The sequence below is a fragment of the Rhinatrema bivittatum genome, chromosome 5, assembly GCF_901001135.1.
Source record: "Rhinatrema bivittatum chromosome 5, aRhiBiv1.1, whole genome shotgun sequence".
NCBI classification, from domain to species: Eukaryota; Metazoa; Chordata; class Amphibia; order Gymnophiona; family Rhinatrematidae; genus Rhinatrema; species Rhinatrema bivittatum.
In genome coordinates, this window is record NC_042619.1 from 103,263,920 (window position 1) to 103,282,753 (window position 18,834).

General features: G+C 47.6%; 1 protein-coding gene across 3 annotated transcripts in view; it reads left to right on the forward strand.

The window, feature by feature from the left end:
* Positions 1-11,008, forward strand: part of RFC3 (replication factor C subunit 3) — a 101,912-nt gene extending 90,904 nt beyond the window's left edge. For all 3 annotated transcript variants that reach the window (XM_029602680.1, XM_029602679.1, XM_029602681.1), the window contains 4 exons: positions 313-449; positions 795-893; positions 2,173-2,242; positions 9,903-11,008. In XM_029602680.1, coding sequence (XP_029458540.1) covers positions 313-449; positions 795-893; positions 2,173-2,242; positions 9,903-10,094 — 498 coding nt within the window. In that variant the 3' untranslated portion in view covers positions 10,095-11,008. The remainder of the gene's footprint in view (positions 1-312; positions 450-794; positions 894-2,172; positions 2,243-9,902) is intronic.
* Positions 11,009-18,834: the final 7,826 nt, after the last annotated feature.

Below are 18,834 nucleotides of genomic sequence, written 5' to 3' on the forward strand. Positions count from 1 at the left end.
AAAATTTATACAGGGAAATTTTTGGTGACCTATTCTAATTTTAACATGGGGCCAAGCAGGAAATTGTTGAGAGAAAATTTTGGTTTTTTGTTGTAAAAGTTATTCATTATAAAAATGAAGAGCATTTGCTGAGACTCAGCCACTGCATTACTGGAGGGATTCGCTGCTGAATTTAGTGATTATTATAATCTTTATTTTAACTGCAGCGTTTTAAGCCTAAAGCAGATCCAGCCATCATTTGTCATGTAGTTAAGTTGTAAATAAAAGGTACTGGGCAGAATGATTGTACTTGATTGCACCTCTTCGTTCCAGATCTGCCATGTATTATCCAGTGTTTGTAAGAAAGAAGGGTTAACTCTTCCTCAGGATCTTGCTCGCAGACTTGCTGAAAAATCTGGCAGAAATCTCAGAAAAGCACTGCTGATTTGTGAGGCCTGTAGAGTGCAACAGTAAGTCTACACACAAAGTACATGTTAATTCATTTAAATATAAAAAGAAATATGCTCAGTGCAGGCTAATTGCATAAATGATTTGCCTAATGAGATTGCAAACATTGATCTATTTTAAGGGGGGGGAGGGGTGTGTGTTTTACCAGTTGATAGTAGTAGTAAACCCTACTAGGCATATTGCCAAGCCATCCATGGAGACTCCTATGAGAATTTCTGTGCTTCAGTAAAGATTAATGATGCTTATATTGTCTTATTTCAGTAAAGCTCTTTTTACAAGTGCAGTACATTTTTGGACTTTTAGTTTATCACTTACTTGGATTCATTGCCAGAATGTTTCTTGTACAGGTATCCGTTTGCAATAGACCAAGATATACCAGAAACAGACTGGGAGGTATATTTGAGAGAGACTGCTAATACTATTGTCAGTCAACAGACACCACAGAGGTACGGAGTGCGACAATTTCCTTATATAATACTATCACATATAGCTTGAAAACTATTTCCAGAGTATGATGAAGTGAAGAGAGTTTTATAGAAAAATCTTACCTCTGTAACAGGCACAGTGCCTTCTATGCAGGTAAAAATGAATCTGCCATAGTCTTCATATCCTGAAAATATGTACATATTTTCATACTGTGTACTTTTGGCTGCATAGAAAAGCAACATTCTTGTGGAGGGGGCAGTGTATTTTGGAAGTTTTGTTTGCAAACTAAGCAGACAATTTCCAATCAAGTTGGAAAAGTCTGGAAAGCATTCTCAAAGTCATGTTTCTGCAAAGGGCCTGCTGGCATTTAGGGCTCTTGGAATTTTGTCATTCATTCCATTCCATTACAGCCCCTCCATCTTCCATATCTTATAACCTGCTGTCCAACCATAAAATACAAGGTAGATAGATAGTGAGAAGAGGAGAAACATACAACTCCTTTCAAGTTCCCTAATCCTAGCTTCTGCTAAAGATAGGAAGACATCATCCTGCAATTCCTTTCTCTCAACGAGCTTATGCACATGGCTTAACTTGAAAACATTTCCAAAGTCATGCTTCCCTTCATGTTTTTCCCACCTTTATTTTTTCCACTTAATTTTCCAAGTTGATTCTAAGGGCCTTTACTCAAAAGAAGCATTGAAAGCTGGAGGGAGATTGCAATAAGAAGGGGGAAATCTTATATCAGTTATATCATGTAATTTTAGTGGCTAACTCTTCATTATCAGTACCTTTTCATTAATGTGGGGGGGGGGGGGGGTGGTTAAACAAATGCAATTTTAGTGATAAGAATAAAAAAAATTGCAATATAGAGCTGAGTGGAGGGGGTGTATGTCATTGTGTGGGTGGAGGAAGCACGAAGGCTTGTGTGTAGGGGAGTTGCATAGGCATGCAGTGCATGTATGTGGGTATATGTGTGGAGGGGATTGGGCGTACATGACTTTGGAAAGTAAGGGAAGGTGACTTTTTAAGGTGCCTTTTGGTGCCATCATTTGCCAGCTGCTTGTTGTTTTTTCCTCTCTGTCTGCCTGTATTGCTTTGGGCCTGTCGTGGGGGTTTGGTAGAGAGTGCTGATCAATATTCTACAGCCTGTAACTGTTTCCAGTAAAATGCAATAGGGATATTTTGGTGACTCTGATCTCTGAAAATACTGACACTGATTACTTTTTTCTTAGACTAGCCTCAAAAAAGTGAGAAATGAAAAGAGAGAGAAGAATTATATTTTAAAATTTTTTTTTGTAGGTTGCTTGAAGTTCGTGGGCGACTTTATGAACTCTTAACCCATTGTATTCCTCCTGAAATAATAATGAAGGTAATATAATTAGTGAACTGAAACTAGGTATCATATGTGTACCATAGTTGTCTAAATGGTTCATTCTTTTAGGCTGTAGATCCTAACTGAGAAATTTTAACTTTTAAAAACAAAAATGGCTAGGAAAAACAATCCTTTTTGAAGAGAACTCTGAAGTCGTTACCACAAAACTAAAATTCCTGACATAAGTGTAAATATCGGTGCACTCCAACTATATTCTTTCAGCAACAGTAGAGCAATCACATGATACAATGGATATATGGTCCATTTGGCTAAAACCACATATTTAAAACACATGTAGCCCCTATCGCAATCCAGTTCTGGACACGGGTTCACTGGCCTAGGATTCCTGCACCAGGCGGATGGGAGAGACTTCTTTTCAAGGCCCTTAGTTTCTCTTCTCTTTGTGTCTTCTGCTCATAAGTCTGGTCAAGGTAAAAATTACCATGATGCACACCAAAACTGTTCAAAATAAGTCTTTAGTGGCACTGATAGAAAAAAATCAGTCCAAATAATGATGAACTAGTTGATAGTACAGCAAGGTATGAAAGTCAAATTATCTCTTTCAAGTTGACTTAGGGAATGGCCTCTGCTACTTTTGGCATCAGTAACATGGGATCTTCTTAGTGTTTGGGGTACTTGCCAGGTTCTTGTAGCCTGGATTGGCCACTGTTGGAAGAAACAGGATGCTGGGCTTGATGGACCCTTGGTCTGACCAAGTATGGCAATTTCTTATGTTCTTAAAAGCACTCTTCTGTGCTCACAGACAAGTTACCTCTGTGGGGCAGGAATTCCCTTCCCTTGAGCTCTCCCAGGTGCATTGTCTGTAGAGCAGCTCTCTATTTCCTGTACGTACCCAGATCAGTCCAGACAGTGGGTTGAGCCTCCTTTCCAGCAGGTGGAGACAGACTACAACTTGCAGGATGCCCTATATCAGGACAGAGCCTATCCTCTAACCCTTCAGTATTCGTCTGTCTCCAGCAAGTGCAGCATCTCCCCTTCGGTTCTCTGCTGTAGGCTAGTCAGCCTCTTCTTTCTCTTTAGGCTCAAGCAAGTACTTCTTTTGGTTCTTGTTTTTAAAAAAAAAAAGAAAAAAAAAAAAAAGATCTCTGAAGGAAATTTCTGCCGCCTTTAGTGTTTTTTCTGTTTTTTGTGTGGGAGACGTCAGTCTCCCAGTTCTTGCCCGGCTCAGGGGGGCTTGTCCCCTTTTGCAGGAGGGGGTTCCCTGCATAGTCCTGAGTCCGTGGACGCTTCCAGGTGTGGGGATCGACGCTCTCTGGGCCTCGTTCCCCCTCTGGCTGCCGAGAGGGTTTTGAACCCGCTGCTGCGCTCAGTAAAAAAAAAAAAAAGGAGTTAAAAGGTGTTAAACTTCAATAAGTTGCAGGTACTCACCTACCTCTAACTTATTTGCAGCAGTTGACCAGCTTTTTTATTTTTTTCTGGTCAGAGTAGGGCTAGAACCGGCAGTCAGAGAAGCAGAAGGCAGCAGGTTTCCTGCCTGCTCTCTCCTGCTGTGCAGGCTGTCAATCAAGCTTTTTTTCAACTTTTTTTTCTTCAGTCGAGGTTTAGCTATGTCCTGGCTGACAGCCTGTCTTTCTTGTGGGCTGTCCTCTTCGCGTTTTTCGCGTCAGGGCCTCTGCACTGCTTGCCTGCCGGGTGGGGAAAGTCCCTCCTCGGCAGGACAAGCAAATTTAGCCCGGGGCTCCACTCCTCCTGGCATGGCTAGGCCTTTCCCGGGTCGGCAGAGCCCAGGAATGGCCGCCATCTTGGATTTTTCATCGGGGCCGATTTCAGTGATCCCTGGGGCTGGGGGGCCGGATTTTTTTTATTTAACCCCCGATTTGGCCCCCGCGGGTCCCCAGGAGGGGGGTCCTGACCTTCCCTCGCCCCCCTCTCTTCCTTCCCCCCCCCCCCCCCCCCCCCCCCGGCAAATTCAGGGTCCCTTTTTCCGCGGATTTCGTCCTCCTCATGCACAAATCTTATCTAGCTAGCCTGCATGAGCTGGATGAAAGCCCCCCCTTGCTCCCCCCGCCAAAAATCCCTCGTTCAGCGCCGTTGACCACTGGACCGGCCGCGGAGCCTCAGGGACCAGTTCGGGTGCGGGTGGTCCCGGGGGGTGTCCCCCCCCCAGTGTCTCCCGGGTCCTCGGACCCCGCTGCTGCCTCGGATTCGGCGGATGCCCCCCCCCCCCCAGAGGGGGATGACCCCAGAGCCCTTCGTCTTTTTCGTAAGGAGGAGTTAGAGCCCCTCCTCCCTTTTGTTTTGGAAGAGCTGGGTCTGGAAAGTCCCTCCGTGGATAATCTCATGGCCTCATTCCCTAAGGATATGAACCCGGTTTTGGGAGGGCTCCGGCCTCGGCCTTTCCCTTCCACCCCATGCTTAAGCTCCTTATCCTGCGGGAATGGGAGGCTCCTGAGGGTGCGCTCCGGGTGGGGCGTGCGATGGATAAGCTCTGTCCCCTCCCGGAAGAGGGCTTGGAGCTGTTGCGATATCCATCGGTGGATTCTTATGTTTCTGCAGTGGCCAAGCACACCACGATTCCGGTGGAAGATTCCACGGCCTTGAAGGATTCACAAGATCGTAAGCTGGAGGCTCACCTGAAGTGCATCTTTGACGTCCTGGCCCTCGGGATCGGGCGTCTTGCTGTAGCAGTCTCATGATGCGAGCGGGCCTCCAGTGGGTCCAACAGTTACTCTGCGCCCGGGAGCTTCCGCCAGATGAGGCAGAACAAGCCGAACGTCTGGAGACGGTAATCGCTTATGTGTCAGACGCCCTCTACGATTTGGTCCGTGTGCAGGCGAAGGCAATGGTTTCCGCAGTGGCTGCCCAGAGGCTCCTTTGGCTACGCCACTGGTCGGCTGATCAGTCCTCGAAGACCCGGCTGGGCACGCTTCCCTTCAAAGGTAAGATGCTCTTTGGCGAGGACCTCGACAAGCTTATGGACTCCTTGGCTGACAACAAGGTCCATAAGCTTCCAGAGGACCGCCCTAAGTCTTCTCGGTCCTTCGCGGCCTCTCGCTTTCGCTTCAGGAGTCAGCGTCGCTCCGCTTCTCGCGGGCGGGGCGGTGCTGCGAGGGGGTCTTCTCGTGCGCATTCCTGGTCGCAGTCCTTTTGTGGCAGGCGGCCTTTTCGCGAGGGCCAGCCCATGCGTACCACCGCTAAACCTGCCACGCAATGAAGTTCAGCCGACCCATTCCTTGGTCCCTTACATCGGCGGATGCCTCTCCCTGTTTTTCGAGGAATGGGTCAAAATCACGTCAGATCAGTGGGTCCTCGACATTATCAGAGACGGGTACGCTTTCGACCTCGTCAGGGAACTTCCAGATCTTTCTGTTCTCCCCTTGCGGCCGGGCCAAGAGGGACGCAGTGGTCCAGACTCTCTCCAAGCTTCTGGATCTGGGGGCGGTGGTCCCAGTCCCAAAAGGGGAAATTGGCCCCGGCCAGTATTCTATTTACGTCACCGTGCCAAAAAAGGACGGGTCCTTCCGCCCAATCCTGGACCTCAAGAGGGTCAATCGGGCCCTCAAGATCCCCCACTTCCGCATGGAAACCCTACGGGCGGTCATTGCGGCGGTCCATCCCGGAGAGTTCCTTGCTTCCCTCGATCTCGCAGAAGCATATTTTCATATTCCCATCCACCGCGACTACAAGAAGTATCTCCGATTCCACATTCTCAACCAGGACTTCCAGTTTCGAGCTCTCCCCTTCGGCCTCGCGACCACTCCTCGCACCTTCACGAAGGTCATGGTAGTAGTGGCAGCGGCCTTGCGCCGGGAGGGGATTCTCGTCCATCCCTATCTGGACGATTGGCTCATCAGGGCCAAGTCAGAGACCTCTTGCCGGCGGGCGGTGGATCGCGTCTTGGAGCTCCTTGCCTCTCTCGGGTGGATAGTGAACTTTTCCAAGAGCAAGCTTCAGCCCTCCCAGGAGTTGGAATTTCTGGGAGCACACTTCGACACCCGAGTAGTCAAGGTATTCTTACCTCTGGCGCGAGCCCTCAAGCTGATCAATCAGGTCCAGAATCTGATTGCGCTATTTTCCCCGACAGCCTGGGATTATCTCCAAGTCCTGGGCTCCATGGCTTCTACCATCGATCTGGTCCCCTGGGCCTTTGCTCATATGCGTCCGTTACAGAAAGCTTTGCTGTCTCGTTGGCAACCCGTGTCGGAGCAGTTCCACGTAGTCCTTCCGTTCTTGGAGTCTACTACCGACGAATTACAGTGGTGGCTGTCTCTTCCTCATCTCCTGCAAGGGATGCCTCTTCAAGCTCCACAGTGGACGATAGTAACTATGGACGCCAGCCTGCCTTTCTCAGTCCACCCAGGGGACATGGTCCCAGACTCAGTCGCGCTGGCACATCAATCGACTGGAAACTTTGGCGGTCCGCCTGGCCCTTCAGGAGTTCCTTCCCCTGATCCGCGGCAAGGCGGTACGAGTCCTGTCCGACAACTCCACCACAGTCGCCTACATCAATTGCCAAGGGGGCACTCGCAGTCCCCTGGTAGCCTTAGAAGCCAGCCGTCTCCTCGCTTGGGCGGAGCGTCACCTACAGTGCCTTGCGGCTTCTCACATCGCCAGAAAAGACAATGTTCAAGCCGACTTCCTCAGCCGGCAGTCGCTCGATCCGGGAGAGTGGGAGCTCTCGGACGCGGCCATGGCTCTAATAGTGGACAGGTGGGGTCCTCCTCTCCTCGACCTCATGGCGACTCTGCGCAATGCCAAGGCCAATCGGTTCTTCAGCTGCTGCAGGGAGCACGGCGCAGAGGGCGTGGATGCTCTGGCTCTACCTTGGCCAGTGGACGTCCTTCTGTACGTGTTTCCCCCGTGGCCACTGGTGGGGAAAGTTCTCAGGAGAATCGAGCTCCACCGGGGACCGGTGATTCTCGTCGCTCCCGAGTGACCGCAAAGGCCGTGGTTCGCGGATCTCATCAATCTAGCGGTGGACGGGCCCCTGCGCCTCGGTCATCTCCCTTGTCTCCTCCGGCAGGGGCCTGTATTTTTCGACCAGGCCGATCGCTTCTGTCTTGCAGCCTGGCTTTTGAACGGCGTCGCCTGAGGCGCAAAGGTTATAGGGAGGAGGTCATCTCCTCCCTGCTGCGAGCCCGGAAGCAGTCGACTTCTCTGGCCTATGTGCACATCTGGAAAGTTTTTGAGTCCGCGTGTACGGAGGTGGGTGTCCCTGCGCGCTCCGCCTCAATTCCTTTGATTATTTCTTTTCTTCAGAAGGGTCTCTCTAAGGGCCTCTCCTTCAGTTCTCTACGCGTTCAAGTCTCGGCGCTCTCTTGGGTCGGGTGGATGGTCATGCCTTAGCAGCTCACCCTGACGTGATTCGTTTCCTGAGGGGCGTTAGACACCTCCGCCCCCCCCCCCCTCTCGTGCCACGTGTCCGTCGTGGAGTCTCAACCTGGTCCTTCGTGCTCTCTGTGCAGCTCCCTTCGAGCCTCTTCGCCACGCTACACTCAAGGATCTTACTCTAAAGACTGTCTTCTGGTCTCTATTTCCTCTGCTCGCCGTATTTCCGAGCTTCAGGCGCTGTCCTGTCGGGAGCCCTTCTTGCGTTTCTCCGATTCCGGGGTTTCTCTCAGGACGGTTCCTTCCTTCTTGCCTAAGGTTGTCGCTTTTCATGTCAACCAGTCGGTCGAACTCCCAGCGTTCTCTCCAGAGGAGATTGCGGGTATGGCGGGTGGCGACCTTCGTCGGCTAGATGTGAAACGAGTCTTGCTTCGCTATCTCCAGGTATCTTTTCGTCCTTTGGAGTGGTCCCAACCGCGGTAAGCAGGCTTCTAAGACCATGATTGCGCGGTGGTTGAAGGAAGCCATTTCCTCGGCGTATCTTTGTCAAGGTCGTCCGCTTCCTGAGGGTCTGAAGGCCCATTCTCTGCGTTCTCAGGCTACTTCGTGGGCGGAGAGTCAATCTGTCTCCCCGCAGGAGATTTGCAGGGCCGCCACTTGGACATCTCTGCACACTTTTGCTCGGCACTACAGTCTGGATGTACACGCTCCGGTGTTCGGTTCCTTTGGGCGGCAAGTGCTTCGAGCGGGACTGTCTCTGTCCCACCCAGTTTAGGGAAGCTTTGGTACATCCCACTGTCTGGACTAATCCGGGTACGTACAGGAAAGGAAAATTAGTTCTTACCTGTTAATTTTCGTTCCTGTAGTACCACGGATCAGTCCAGACGCCCTTCCCTGTCTGTCTTCTGTCCTCTCGAAGCTTGTTTTCTTGCAGGTCTGCAGATTTTCATATTTTCCTTGGTGCAAGATTACTGAGCATTTACACCGGAAGCCTTGGTGGTTATTTTATACCAAGTTTATGCAAGAGCGTATAGGTATACAATGCTTCTACATTAATCTATGGTTGCTCCGTTGAGCTTTTTGGTTACTTGCTTGATCCTATTCTTCGGTTTATTGTTTTATGCTTTGACATACGTTATACTGAAGGGTTAGAGGATAGGCTCTGTCCTGATATAGGGCATTCATCAAGTTTTAGTCTGTCTCCACCTGCTGGAAAGGAGGCTCAACCCACTGTCTAGACTGATCCGTGGTACTACAGGAACGAAAATTAACAGGTAAGAACTAATTTTCCTATATCTCATCTTCTCTCACTCTGGCAAGCTACTGGGTAACTCTGTCAGGAACTTCTTTGGGGTCCTTTCTCAGATAGCCCTTCTCCTTGCAAGATCCCACCAAAGACCACCCTGTCTGGCACACATTTCTCCCAAGAACTCTTGTCAAACATATGAGAGAGATTTATTGACCTCTCCTCCCATGAAGTCTTCCTTCCAGCCAAAGACCTGGGCCCCAGCTACCTTTTCTGGATAGGATCTCTTGTTCCCCACCTCTCTTGAAAGTCTGAACACCCTGGGCTTGGGCCCCAGCCACTCTCTCAAAATAGGAATAATTCAGCTTCTCAGCATGCCTTTTTAATTTTATTTGTAGGTTTTTGAGGAGAAAGTACTCCCTTGGATCTTCCTTGTGGAGGGACCAGGCTCTAGTGGCACCCCTCTGTGAAGAGATTGGCAGCCTTGGATTACAGTCTCTCAGGAACACTATCTACTCCTGCAAACTCCCTCCTAAATCTGTCGCATAGGCACAGCATTTTTATCAAACCTAAGTTTAGCACTCCTCATTGGGAGATGCCCTAATACCACTCCCATATACACTATTGGCACACCAGACCATTAAGGCCAATTACTGTTAGTAATTGGGCAGATTTGGGAGGCCTCTTACAAACACATGATGATAAAAGCCATACACAAACTAGAAGGAAATTTTTATTTTTGACATTGTCTGAGAGACTTTTTTTTCCCCTGTTTTATTGGCTATTATATATCATTTTCTTCTTATCCTAGTAAATGCTGATATATTTTAACATTTCTTAAAAAGCCTGACTTACTGTGCTTGAACATAGAATGGGAGAAAAGCCTTAGTAAATCAGGCTCTATGTCAAGTATTATATCTAAGGGCTTTATTTACTAAGGCTTTTCTCCTATTCTGTATTTATGGCAAAAATGCTTAGTAAATTAGTCCCATAGTGTGCTAAGATCATGGTATATAAATCCATGAGTTTAAGACAGGGACTTTAGGATTTTTCAGTTTCTAGCAATGATCTTTGTACCATTTAAAACTTTGAAGCATATTCTTCTTTTTGTTCTTTTTTCAGGGTCTTTTGTCAGAACTTCTAAATAACTGTGACGGACAGCTCAAAGGAGAAGTTGCACAGATGGCTGCGTATTATGAACACCGTTTACAGCTTGGCAGCAAAGCAATTTATCACCTGGAAGCATTTGTTGCTAAGTTCATGGCCATTTATAAGAAGTTTATGGAGGATGGACTAGAGGCCATGATTTTCTAATATGTATAAAAACAATGTACTTTCTTATGATAGTGGAATATCTGCTAGAAATATACTTCCTCACATAGTGCATCTGTGTTGTATGGGAATATGATTAAGCAGTTATTTTATGGTATTTCTATCAATTCACTAGTGTTCTTTCAATATTTTCCAGTTTCTATTAGTTGATTTCTTTAAAGTCTGTAAATTTGCATATGTTTGCATTACAAAATTTAATCTGTGATCTGATTGGCAGATAAGTTCAGTTCCTGTAATGCGCTGCAGTTAATGGCGATGACTTTGTATGCCTTGTATCCACAAAATAATTTGCTGTGTAACATGGGCTTTTAAAGCCTATCTGCTAGAAAATGATACAAAAGAAATGTTTTACATAAATCTGCTTTTATTATGATAGTAAGCTGCAACTTTTCAGATGTTCTTTTCTGTAAGAAATACAAAATTCTTTTATGTCCTGTCTGTCTATGCCCCTTTTCGTCTTCCTCATGTTGCATAAACTGATCAGACCTAGCAGTTGGTGTGCTGTTGTGTTCACAGCACAACTGTATGCTAGCAGCAGGCCAGGAGAGACAGACTGCTCAGCTGGGAGCAGGAATCTTGCTTTTGGGTCATTGGAGTTGGTGTAAGTTGGCATGGAAGAATGACTGGGGGAGGGGGGGGGCGGCTGCTATGGATACACAGGGACAGAGGCAAGAATGTCCTGCAGGAGGAGGGGCACATCTGCCAGTAAGGAACATTGGTACCTCTCTTTTCAGCCCCTGTGGGACTGGAATCTTTTTATTTTGTTAACCTGAGATCAGAAGGTATAAAAAAAAATTTTTTCATAAAGATATATTGTCAATAGAACTTGTCCTGTCTTCAAAATGTTTGGAACCCATTTATTTTTATTTCAATTAAACACAAGCTTTGTAAAATCAGTTTTGCTGCTTTGCCATTACTGCATAGTTTGTTTTTTCTTAGTTTTCAAGTCTGTTGTTTTCCTTAGTTTTCAAGTTAAATATGCTACTTTGGCCAAAGAAGGTGCTCTAGCTGATGTTTAAAATATATTGTACATAAGAACATAAGAAATTGCCATGCTGGGTCAGAGCAAGGGTCCATCAAGCCCAGCATCCTGTTTCCAACAGAGGCCAAACCAGGCCACAAGAACCTGGCAAGTTGAGGGAAACTAGAACATTTTTACTAGTTGTATTTTTGAGCTGATTTTCCTGTCTAGGTCCTTCTAAATACCCATAACTCAAAATGTCACAGAGATCACAGACAAGTTCTGGGGTGAAAAGGATTTGAATTTTAGATTTGATTGCTTGCCTTTCCAAACCTGAGCATGTGAAAAATTACATTTCAGGTACAGTATGTATTTTCTTGGTCTAAAGGCCTTTGGTTTGAAAGTTGGGCTCTTAAGACTATTACCGCAACTCAAAGGAACTGTTGCCCAACCAATTGCATCTTATAATTTGCTTAATTTCATATTCTCTATGTAAATTTGTAAATATGCTTAATTTTGCATATATACTAGATAAAATTGTACATAATTCTTATCCTGTAAGCACCCTCTCCTCCTTTTGCCCTTCCCTCCAGTTAGAATTTGTTTAACTTAACTTTTAAAATTTGTTAGAATTTGTTTAACCTATTTTCTCTCTAACAGCCTAGTTCTACATTCCCTGTTATAATGTAACTTTTGTTGTTGTTTGCTCTGTTAACTGGTTACCCCTTGTTTACTGTAAACCGGTACGATAAGACCTGGTCTTGAGCATCGGTATATTAAAAGAATTTAAATAAATAATAAATAAATAAGACTATCTGCAGGTACAACATTTGCATATGTATATGGACATATGGAGTTTAATGCTGCAGAATTTATAACATACCACATCAATCTTCTCTAAAAGTACACACATGTTTCCAGTGTAAGAAAACACATACTTGTCCTACCCATTTTATAAATGTATATATTTTACATTCAAAATATTGTGGCAATGAGAATAAACACACAGAATTAAACATGGAGGCAGATATTTTATAAAGTATGTATGAGTACTTGGAATTGCTAGTTTGCCAATGCTTCCACCTCACCTAGTTTCCAGTTTACCTAGACTCTCTAGGACTTCACCCTAAATCCCCACCCATTCTTCCAGCCTGCCATGCAAAAACTGCCAACAGAAAAGTCCAATTTTTAACTTGTGCAAGACAACTAGCAGGTGTAAAAATGTATGAACAAATTTGGTAATGTATATGTCTCTCTTAGAAAACAGCATCTTCTGCATGTATTTTTGAACAATGCCCCTAAACAACCCCTTTTTTTCCCCACATTAAAATGTATGGGGCAAATCTTTAAACTTACGCGAGGGCACAGATTTCTTCACGCAACCCGGCACAAACAAATCTACGCCAGATTTTATAACATGCAATTCCCGGCCAGATCCCTCCACGGGAACCACCAATGCCGGAACCCATGCCAGATCCATCCGGGCTATCTGTCCCAAGCGCACCTCATCTGCCCTGGTGCTTTCCCTTGAGGCCGATGCCACATCCATCGATGCCTTCCCGTCCTCTCGACTTTGGCATACTTCCTCAGGAAGTCCTCCAGGGGAAGGGAAAAGTCCCTATAATCCAAGGGAAGATGCATTCTCAGATGATTCCTCACAAGCTTCTGAGGAATTGCTCTCAGAGCCTTCACCCCTGGAAGAAAGGCGACAATCTCCTCTGGAAGACCTCTCCTTTGCCAGTTTTGTCTAAAAGATGTCTGAGACTATCCCATTTCCACTGGAAGATGCTCGCCACAAGATGTTGGAGGTCTTACAATTCATAGATGCTCCAAAAGAGATAATGGCAATACCAGTGCACAAAGTTCTTCTTGACCTCTTGCACCACCTGTGGGACCATCCAGGTACTGTACCTCCAGTCAACAGAAAGACAGATGCTACGTACCTGGTCCAACAAGCCCCAGGTTTTCAGAAAAGTCAGCTGCCCTACTATTCTGTAGTGGTGGAATCAGCTCAGAAAAAGGCTAAACGATCGTGTCCACATTCCTCTGCTCCCCCTGGTAAGGAATAGAAGGCATTAGATGCATTGGGAAGAAGAGTTTTCCAAGGGTCCATGTTGATAGCGCGAATACCAGCATATCCATTAAACATGACCCAATATAATAGAAATCCCTGGAAACAAGTCCAGGAATTTGTGGAGACATTACCACAGCAACAACAGGAGACCTTGTCCTCCATCCTACAAAAAGGATTGGAAACAGGCAAACATGAGGTCAGAGCTGCCTATGATTCTTTTGAAACAGCAGCCAGAGTCTCGGCAGCGAGCATCAGTGCTAGACGCTGGGCCTGACTCAAGGCCTCAGACCTATGCCTGGAAGTGAAGGACAAACTTGCAGATCTACCCTGTACAGGAGACAACCTGTTCAGCAACAAGATCCAGGATGCAGTGGCCCAGTTAAAAAAACCATCATGAGACCCTGCGTCAGTTGTCAACTGTCTCCCCAGATGTTCCCGCCGTAGCCTGCAGGGGCACATGTAGGGACACCAGGAAACAATTCTACAGGCCATGCAGATATTACCCTCCTGCGTCCCATGCACGACCAGTAGGGATGTGCAGCAGGGACGGATACGTTCGATTCGGTGTTTGTCGGGACCCAAATCCGTTACATCAGTTTTCAGGGGACCCCGATTTGTCAATTAGTTACGTATGGTATTCGTTTCCCATTAAAGTTAAAAAAAAAAAACAAAACAAAAAAAACCAAACACACACATCCCATTACTTTAAATTTAATTAACTACAAACCCCCCCCCACCCCACCCTCCTGACCCCCCAAAACTTTCCAAAAGTCCCTGGTGGCCCAGCGGGGGTCCTGGAGCATTCTCCTGCACTCGGGCCATCAGCTGCCGGTATTCAAAATGGTGCCGATAGCCTTTGCCCTTACTATGTCACAGGGGCTACTGGTGCCATTGGTTGGTCCCTATCACATGGTAGGAGCAATGGACGGCTGGTGCCATCTTGTGCTCCTACCATGTGACAGGGGCCAACCAATGGCACTGGTTGCCCTGTGACATAGTAAGGGCAAAGGCTATCGGCGCCATTTTGAATACTGGCAGCCGACAGCCCGAGTGCAGAAGATCGCTCCAGGACCCCTGCTGGACCACCAGGAACTTTTGGCAAGTCTTGGGGGGGCAGGAGGGTGAGGGTTTTATTTGTTAGTGATATGTTGCATTCGTGGGGGTTCGCCATACGTTTCAGAACCCCACAAATGCAACGAATAAGGACCTATACGTTGTGGATTGCGCATTCGTTCAAAACGAATGCACATCCCTAACGACCAGCTCGGGCACCTCAGAGGGGACATGCACACCAAGCGAGAACACCTAGACCTAGCCAGCTCCACAAGCTGGCCCTGCAGCTGGATTTTGACTCTTCCAGAGAGAAGCAGCCATTCTCCAGTGGGAGGCCGCCTTTGCCACTTTGCAACCAATTGGCACCCAATTACCATGGACCAGTGGGTATTGTTCATCATAACCCACGGTTACCGTCTAAATTTTTCAAAAATACCCTGGACTTCCCACCCATTCCATTCTGGAGCTGGGATGATCACACAGGACTACTCGAGTCAGCGCTCTCAACCCTTCTGTCGACCAGATCCGTGGAACCGGTTCCACCGAATCAGCAGGGGAGAGGGTTCTACTCCAGATATTTTCTAATTCCAAAAAAGACTGATGGCCTCCAGCCTATTCTGGATCTCCATGCCTTGAACACATTTCTTCACAAGGAACGGTTCAGAATGATGTCCCTGGGCACCATGCTTCCTCTGCTACAACAGGGGGATTGGCTCTGCTGTCTGGACCTTCAAGATGCACATGCCCATATTGCAATCTTTCCTCCTCATCGCAAGTATCTGCAATTCATGGTGGGTCACAGGCACTATCAATACAAGGTACTGCCATTCGGCCTAGCCTCGGCGCCCCGAGTGTTCACAAAATGCCTGGCAGACATGGCTGCATAGTAACACCACAGGGGTGTATACATTTTTCCATACCTAGACAACTGGCTCATAAAAAACCAGTCCAAACAAGGAGCTCTCAACTCCCTCGGCCTCACCATAAGACTTCTAAACACATTGGGATTTCTAATCAATTACTCCAAATCTCATTTAACACTTCTCACTATCTCTCCTTTATAGGAGCAGAACTGGACTTGACACTAGCCAAGGCATTCTTACCCAACGAACACACGATTATGCTGTCTAACCTTGCCAGCTCTATCTGCCGTCGAAAAAGAACCTCGGCTGGCCACCTACTCAAGTTGCTTGGCCATATGGCATCAACAGTCCATGTCACCCGAATGGCATGCCTCGCCATGAGAGTGACATAATGGACTCTAAAAGCTCTGTGGTGACAAGCTGCTCAACTGTTTTCGTCCCTGGTACATATCACCAGCCAGCTTAGTCTGTCTCTTGCCTGATGGACATGCAAGGCCAGCTTACAAGTGGGTCTTCCTTTCCAGCAACTGGCTCCTCAGGTGATCTTAACCACGGATGCCTCCAACTTAGGTTGGGGAGCCCATGTCCAAGGCCTTCAAACTCAAGGGACTTGGATAACAGCCGAAGCAACCTCTCAGATCAACTTTCTGGAGCTTCAGGCAATGCACTGTGCCCTTTATGCATTCCAGGATTGCCTCTCCAACAAAGTTGTCTTGATTTAAACAGACAACCAAGTTACAATGTGGTATCTGAACAAACAGGGGGGCATGGGTTCTTATCTGCTCTGCCAGGAGGCATTTGGGCCTGGGCCCTGTAGCATTCCATACTACCGTGAGCCACTTATCTAGCAGGCATACAGAATGGTGGACCACCTCAGCTGATGTTTCCAGCCCCATGAGTGGTCTTGGTCACAAGCAGAATCTTACACCGGTGGGGTCAACCGACCATTGACCTCTTTGCATCCAGTCAGAACCACAAAGTGGAAAGCTTCTGCTCCCTGCTCAGGGACCGACAAGCACCAACCATGGATGCCTTCGCTCATTCCTGGAACACAGGCCTGTTATATGCGTATCCTCCGATTCCGCTAATAAGCAAGACTCTCGTGAAGCTACAACAGGACCGAGGCTTAATAATACTCATAGCCACATATCGGCTACGCCAAGTTTGGTTCCCCATACTTCTCGACTTCTCTGTCCAGGAACCCATTCACCTGGGCACGTCGCCCAACCTCATAACAGAATCACGGCGAGTTATGCCACCCGAACCTCCAGACCCTGTCTCTGACTGCCTGGATATTGAAAGGTTGATACTACAACCACTCAATCTTTCTAGTGACGTCTCTCAAGTCCTCGTAGCTTCCCGGAAGCCTTCCATATGGAGGTCTTACCGCTCTAAATGGAAGAGGTGTACCTTGTGGTGCACACAGAAGGGCTTTGATCCCTTTTCTTGCCCCACATCGAATCTGTTAGATTATCTCTGGCATCTCTCGGAATCTAGTCTCCAGTCGTTATCTATCCAAGTACACCTTAGTGCCATCTCTACTTACCATCAAGGAGAAGGGGTTGCCCCGATAACGGCGCAACCCCTGGTGAGTCGCTTCATGAGAGGCTTATTACAGCTTAAGCCTCCTCTATTGCCACTGGTTGTGGCATGGGACCTCAATGTTGTCCTTGCACGGCTCATGCACACTCCTTTTGAGCCCTTGCACTCCTGCAAACTCAGATACCTTACATGGAAAGTACTTTTCCTAGTAGCCATCACATCTGCTCGCAGGGTAAGTGAGTTACAGGCCCTTGTGACCTACTCACCCTACACAAGGTTCCTCCATGACCAGGTGGTTCACCGCACTCCCCCTAATTTCCTTCCTAAGGTAATGGATTTGCATTTAAATCAGTCCATAGTCTTGCCCACTTTCTTCCCAAGGCCTCACACTCACCCGGGTGAGCGAGCTCTGCACACCTTGGACTGTAAGCATGTGCTTGCATTTTATTTAGACTGCACCGCAGTCCATAGGAAGTCCACCCAATTCTTTGTTTCTTTTGATAAAAACAAATTTGGAGTTGTGGTAGGCAAGCAGACACTCTCCAACTGGTTGGCAGACTGCACTGCATTCTGCTACCAGCAAGCAGGCCTTCCACTGCAGGGACGAGTGAAGGCACACTCCGTCAGAGCCATGGCAACGTCAGTAGCACACTACTGTTTAGTACCGATTACCGACATCTGCAGGGCTGCGACATGGAGCTCTCTCCATACCTTTGCAGCTCACGACTGTCCAGATAAGCCTGGATGACAAGACTTTGGCAAGTCTGTCCTAAGGAATTTATTCCCAGTGTAGAAACCCAACTCGTCCTACCTCGATGTGCTGTGAATTTCAGGCTGCCTCATTATTGCCAACTGCACCACAGTTGTGCCTGCTGCACATTTGAGTGCTGGTTGGCCTCCTTTGTAATGAGTCAGCCTGTAGCTTGCTATTCACCCAAATGTGAGGACTACCATCCTGCTTGTCCTGGGAGAAAGCAGAGTTGCTTACCTGTAACAGGTGTTCTTCCAGGATAGCAGGATGTTAGTCCTCATGAAACCCACCCACCACCCTGCAGAGTTGGGTTCGTTACCGTTTTCTTATTTTATTTTTCACTTGTAATTTTGCTACAAATGAGACTGAAGGGGGACCCCTGGTGGCTACAGGGTTAGTGGCATGCTGGGCATGCTCAGTGTGCCAGTCAAAGTTCTAGAAACTTTGACAAAAGTATTCCGTGACAGGGCTCCATCCGATGATGACACCATATGTGAGGACTAATATCCTGCTGTCCTGGGAGAACACCTGTTACAGGTAAGCAACTCTGCTTTACTAAGCGAACCAACATCCTGGTTGAAGGGGAGCAGCTCTGAAGGCTGCCCAGGATAGGAGGATTGAGGCCATTCTCAAGCAGGAGTTTAAAGCCATGGCAATTATTGTGCAAATGGCTTCTTGCCTCTGCTTGGTGGCTCGAGCAGCTTCTCATCTCTAAGGAGACTCAAGGAATAGGAGCCAATAGCAGGTCAGTATTGGAACCAGGAGCCACAGTCTAGATGATGCGGGCTGTGACTTGGTGCATACGGCCACTAGAGGCGGAGCTTCCATAATAGTGGCAAGGTGCCTGTTGTGACTGCGGAACTGGTTGGCAGATACTATTTCTAAGTTGAATTTGACAAAGTTACCCTTTAGAGGTTCTCTTTTTTTCAGGAGTGAGTTGGAAAAGATGTCCAATAGATGGGGTGAATTCAAAATTCTGCATTTGCTGGAGGACAAGAAAGCAGCATGGTATTTCTTTTGGGGCAAAAGCCTGCTCCAGGGATTCCAGTCTGTTTCATATTCATAAACCCTGGTTCACACCAGAACTGAAAAGCTCAAACAAGAGCTAAGCCACAAAGAACACATACGGGCGGATTTTAAAAGCCCTGCTCACGTAAATCCGCCCGGATTTACACGAGCAGGGCCCTCGCGCGCCGGCGCGCCTATTTTGCATTGGCCGCCGGCGCGCGCAGAGCCCCAGGACGCGCGTAGGTCCCGGGGGTTTTTTGAAGGGGGCATGTCGGGGGGGCGGGACTGGATGATGCGGTGTTTTGGGGGTGGGATGTGGCGTTTTGGGGGCGGGACCGGGGGCGTGGTCCAGGCCTTCGGACCAGCCCCCGGGTCGGAAGACGGCGCGCCAGCAGTCTGCTGGCGCGTGTAGATTTACGTCTGCTTCTCGCAGGCGTAAATCTAGAGACAAAGGTAAGGGGGGGGGTTTA